We start from the raw sequence: 4,311 nt of genomic DNA on the forward strand, positions 1-4,311 counted from the left end.
GCATGCCGCATGCCTGTAATCCCAGTACTCAGGAGGCTGAGGCAGGAAGATCACTGTGAGTTCAAGACCAGCTTGGGCTACATAGTGAGTTCCAGGTCAGTCTCAACTACATAGTGAGACCCTGTCTCAAAAAACAAAAAACAAAACAAAAAATGCAAAATAAAAAGGACTGAGGATATAGCTCAGTGAAGGTCCTGGGTTCAAACCCCCAGTACTACTCCCCAAAAAAGTACTCAATAATTTAAATGGATACAAAATTACACAAACTGAAGTTATTTATGGAATGACACAAGCCTCTACACACCTCTACTTGCATCGCAAAGGATCATTCCTCCTGTTAAATGGAGGTTTCTAAATGTCCATCAAGTACAAGAACAAACAGGAACAAACTGAATGGGCACTTTCTTTATTAATGTCCAGTTTCTGCCACCATCCACTGTTTTGTCACCAGTACTAGGATACTAGTTTGAAGAAATAATATATATTATATACCCTCAAAGATCAAATAGGCATTTGCACTCTGAAGAGTCTGAGGCAGGAGGATCACAGAGGAGTTCAAGGCCAGCCTGGACTAATAGCAAGACCTGTCTCAAAAAAACAAAACAAACCGGTGTGGTGGCACATGCCTGTAATCCCAGCACTCCGGAGGCTGAGGCAGGAGGATCACTGTGAGTAGACCAGCCTGGGCTACATAGTGAGTTCCAGGTCGTTTTCAACTACATAGTAAGAACCTGTCTCAAAAAACAAAAACAAACAAACAAACAAAAAACAAAAAGACCAAATACAAAATTCTAAAAAGTTTGATAGAGTTACTATCTTAGCAGTATCCCCTATAGGACTAGCTGAAGAAGGGATTACCCTTCTAGTCTTCAAACTGCACAGAAGTCATGTAAGATCCTACATTTCTACTGGCTCTGGAAACTTTCTCCAGATTACCTACAGTGTATCTTTTCCTCCGCAGAATTACTTTTGTATGTAATAAAGAGCAAACATCACAGTGGGATGAAGGGGGAAACTGCCAAGAATAGCAAATTTCTACAAAGCAGTGGTTTTCTTGTGGCCAATTCAGATGATACAATATCCCAAATGAAATTATATTGGACAGGGCCGGGGATCTAGCTCAGGTTCCATGGCCTGCCTTGCAAGTGCAAGGACCCAAGTTCAATCCCCAGTACCAAAAAAAAAAACCAAACAAACAAACAAAAAAAACCCAAACAAAAACGAAATTATATTGGACAACAGCAGCTTCATTCTACTTGTTAACCTTTGGAATCCTATAGACCTTCATCTCTGAAAACTCTGGAAAAAGTATTCCTACCAGATTGGCTCTCAAACTTTAAGTGAGAGCTGTCAAATATATACTTAGGTCTGTAGCATTAAACCTAGAAAAAGAAATTATTAATGCCTCTTAACAGAATCCCACTAAGCAACAACAAACCTAGATTTCACTAAGAGGTACTTTTAAAATTATATTCAGACCTCAGGCCCCACACCCAATCACACTGTGCGGTGTATGTATTACTACAGCTTCAAATCCTGCCCCAACTTTTCAAGCTTTAGAGTTCTAAGACACTTGGAGAAACAGCTTAAAAATGAGGTCCACTACCAACTGACCAAAGGAAGTGAAGAGAAAAGAAAGCATACGTTCCTTTTCCCCACCGGGCACATAACAAGAATTTGGGAATTACAAAAGAATGCGGGTAAAGACAATAAATTCTGCTACTGGCTACAATACGCACCAGAACAGAGCCCGAAGTTACCCACCTAACCAAACATTATCTAGGTGCTAATCAACAGCGGGCCGGTCTTTAACATTAAGTAAGCCAACAATTTTTCATGTTCAATGGTTTGCTACAAATTCTCCATGTCAAAACTGACGATAAAAATCCTAAACTGGTTTTCGGAGAGGAGCCACTCTGCACGGAGCATCACACACAAAAGAAGAGCAAACAGAAACACGCTATGGGCCTTGGCGGCCGGCGGCCAGCGGCCAAGAGCCGAGGTCTTCATTGCAGACCCCGGCAACTAGAAGACGAAAAAAGGGCTCAGGATGGGGGGGTCCCCCTCCTCAATTGTGCCGGCAGGGAGGGGCAGGGAGGGAAAGGAGCGAGCGCAGCAGAGGAAGCGAGGGAAGTGGAGGACCAACATCCTCGGCTTCCAGGCCGGCGACACCCTCGGGCCCGCGCCAGGCCTGGCCCTCCCGGCCCCGTCGCGCCTCCTCACCTCCCTCACGTCCTGCAGACACTCGAGCACCGCCAGGTTGTTGGTCCAGGTGTGCTTGGGGCACACCCGGGTCACGTCCTCCCTGCAGGACTCTTCCTCCGCCAGCTTCCAGCTCCCGCCAGCCGCGCCGGGCCCCGCTCCGCTCCTCCGGGCCGAAGGCCCACCCGCCGGGAAAGGCGGCTGCGGAGGCTGAGGCGGCTGTTGTTGCTGTTGTTGCTGAAGCTGTTGTTGCTGTTGTTGTTGCTGCTGCTGTTGTTGCTGAAACTGCAATGACTGAGGTACCTGGGGCTGCTGCTGACCCACCGGCCCACCACCTCCAGCCTGCCCGACGAAAGGAACAAAGTTGGCCCCGGCACCCTGCCCCTGGCTGTGGCCGCCCTGACCCAGGAATTTCTGGGCCCCGACAGCCGCGAGCAGCAGCACTAGCTGCAGCACCGCCGACGAGCGGAACATTCCCCGTACACGTCCACACGCCGCCATCTTGGTTCCGCTGCGAGCTCGACGCAACGGCCGGCGCCGCGTATTTAAATGAGGGGGCGGGGCCAGCGTGGCGCCCGCCCAACCCCTCCCCGGCCGGTTCCGACCGGAGAACCAACTGCAGGGCGTGGGAGGAGGTCGCGCGGTCGGGCACCGAATGACCCAAGCCCTGGACTGTGGGCAGAAAGCGGCACTCCCTATCCTCGGTGCTGTCGAGGCCTCTTAGAAAACCTCAGCAGGGACAGCATGGTCTAATTCCCTTGGTTGTCGTCACAGAAAAAAATCCAAAGGAATTAGGGTTGCTACAATCAAGATGGCCGGTAGACTACGTCGCCGGTTCAATGACTTAGGGGGAAAAACTGTGTGTACAGGTAAATTTAGAGATGCTGTATCTCTGCCTCGTCCTTACACCTGCCTCCAAAGTCTTTCTTACCTAGAAAGCTGAGAACCCCTGAATGAAGTTAAGAGGACAGGTCATGATCCTTGCTAGGCAGGCAAGGATTGACAGACTAGGCAAGAGCATTTCCATGGGGAAACTAAATTCTGAAGACTAGAGATAAAAGCAAGGGAGATTCCTGGCCCAAAATATGAATCTGCCAAAGTTTTAGCCATGCGTAATAAACTTTGCCAGAAGTCTTGATTCGGAGCCACAATTTAGACTTCGTTTTAAAAGATAGAAAGTTACTGTATCCCTAAAATGTACCAATAAACTCCATTAAAACAAAAAAAAGAAAGAAAGAAAGAAAGAGCTGGGAGGCTGAGGCAAGGTATCAGAAGTTCGAGCCCAGCTTGGGCAATGTAGAGACTTAGCAAGACCCTATTTAAGAAAAAAAAAAAAGTTGTAAAGATATAACTCAGTGCTAAGGCCCTAGATTCCATTCTTAGTACCAAAAAGAAAGAAGGGTATAAAACTGGCCATTAAGGACTCTGTGTCAGCAACCATTTTTACTATCCTGCATGTGACATCCTATACTAATATCCCCGCTTGCTTAGGTATCAGTGGATTCCCAAAGCCTCTTCACAGCCATTAGGTCAGCCATGCATTTCGCCTGGGTTAGATTCTCATCCAACTGAGGCACAGTACAGAGATGTCAACCATCCTGCACAGGGGGATTATGCTGCCCAGAATGAATTCTGCCAACCTGTACGGAGCCTCCACCCTGAATCCCTGGCTCTTCCCACTTTCCTGGTGCGCTTTTATCTCACTGTTCCAATGCCATATGTTGAAGAACAATGTCACCATATTTACTAATGCAACTTTGGCTGTCCTGACCCACAAATGGGCAATCAAGACTAGATCAGAAGCTGGGTGTGGTGGCACACACATGTAGTCCCATCCCTCGGGAGGCTGAGGCAGGAGGAGCACAGTGAGTCTGAGGTCAGCCTAGACTACATAGTGAATTCATAGGTCATCCTATGAAACACCCAGTCTCACGAAAACACCCACCAACCACCCACCAAAAAAAACCAAAAAGACTAGGTAGGATAGGGCCGGGGATTTAGCTCAGTGGTTCCAACACCTGTCTCGCAAATGCAAGGACCCGTGTTGAATCCCCTGTACCAAAAAAAAAAAAAAAAAAAAAAAATGGGGAGGAAAAAAATAACCTAAAA

The 4,311-nt window shown here is 47.6% G+C and overlaps 1 protein-coding gene across 3 annotated transcripts in view; it reads right to left on the reverse strand.

Annotated features, from left to right (window-relative positions):
- Glg1 (golgi glycoprotein 1) overlaps positions 1-2,736 on the reverse strand; it is a 141,538-nt gene extending 138,802 nt beyond the window's left edge. For all 3 annotated transcript variants that reach the window (XM_010644404.2, XM_010644405.2, XM_019210698.1), the window contains exon 1: positions 2,224-2,736. In XM_010644404.2, coding sequence (XP_010642706.1) covers positions 2,224-2,703 — 480 coding nt within the window. In that variant the 5' untranslated portion in view covers positions 2,704-2,736. The remainder of the gene's footprint in view (positions 1-2,223) is intronic.
- Between the last annotated feature and the right edge of the window lie 1,575 nt (positions 2,737-4,311).

This window comes from Fukomys damarensis, unplaced genomic scaffold (assembly GCF_012274545.1).
Source record: "Fukomys damarensis isolate Sample0158 unplaced genomic scaffold, DMR_v1.0_HiC HiC_scaffold_32, whole genome shotgun sequence".
NCBI classification, from domain to species: domain Eukaryota; kingdom Metazoa; phylum Chordata; class Mammalia; order Rodentia; family Bathyergidae; genus Fukomys; species Fukomys damarensis.